Source organism: Eimeria mitis, genomic scaffold (genome assembly GCF_000499745.2).
Source record: "Eimeria mitis Houghton genomic scaffold, Emh_scaff2369, whole genome shotgun sequence".
Classification (NCBI taxonomy): Eukaryota; Apicomplexa; class Conoidasida; order Eucoccidiorida; family Eimeriidae; genus Eimeria; species Eimeria mitis.
In genome coordinates this window covers 7,786-8,518 of record NW_013570704.1, presented here as the reverse complement: position 1 = coordinate 8,518, position 733 = coordinate 7,786, and the positions used below count along the sequence as shown (strand labels likewise).

Here is a 733-nt window from a genome sequence, read left to right as displayed (position 1 = left end):
CTAGCTAGCCACCCCCTCTCTTGTCTCCATACACTGCAGCAGCAGCAGAAGCAAACAAAAGAAAACTGGCGAGACACCCCAGCAGCAACAAACTTTGTCGCTTTCCGAAGAGGTACCTGCACTGCCCGCTGCTGCTGCTGCTGCTGCTGCTGTTGCTGCTGCTGCTGCTGCTGCAGTGGCAGCAGCAGCAGCAGCACGTACTGTTGCCGCATGCCCCTTCAAATACTGCTGAGCGGCCTCAAATGCCCAGTGTTGCTTCTGCTGTTGCTGCTGCAGCAGCTGCAGCAGCAACAGCAGCAGCAGCTGCAGCAGCAGCTGCAGCAGCAACAGCAGCAAGATATATGCCTGCTGCGTCAACTAAAGGAGGAAGCCCCTAAGAGCCGCTGCCCCCTGCTGCTGCTTCTGCTTCTCTCGTTGCAGCTCCAGCAGCAGAGCCTGCAGCAGCAACAGCAGCAGCAGCAACAACAGCAGCAACACCCTCAACCAAATTGCTGCCAGCAGCAGCAGCAGCAGCATCAGCATCAGCAGCAAGAACAGAGGCAACAGCAAGGACAGCACCAGCAGCAAGAGCAGCAGCAACAGCAGCAGCAACACCAAGAGCAACAAAAGCAGCGGCAGCAGCAAGACCAGCAACCAAGAGCGACAGCAGCAGCAGCAGCAGCAGCAGCATAAGCAGCAGCAGCAGCAGCAGCAGCAGCAGCAGCAGACCCTGATTTGTCTGTCTCTTGGGGCG

At 58.0% G+C, this 733-nt stretch overlaps 1 protein-coding gene across 1 annotated transcript; it reads left to right on the top strand.

Annotated features, from left to right (window-relative positions):
- Nucleotides 1-210: 210 nt before the first annotated feature.
- Nucleotides 211-672, top strand: EMH_0052710 (uncharacterized protein; the record flags this gene model as incomplete). The annotated part of the gene is made up of 1 exon (XM_013496904.1): nucleotides 211-672. One exon carries the CDS (start codon nucleotides 211-213, stop codon nucleotides 670-672), a length of 462 nt encoding a protein of 153 aa, XP_013352358.1.
- Nucleotides 673-733: the final 61 nt, after the last annotated feature.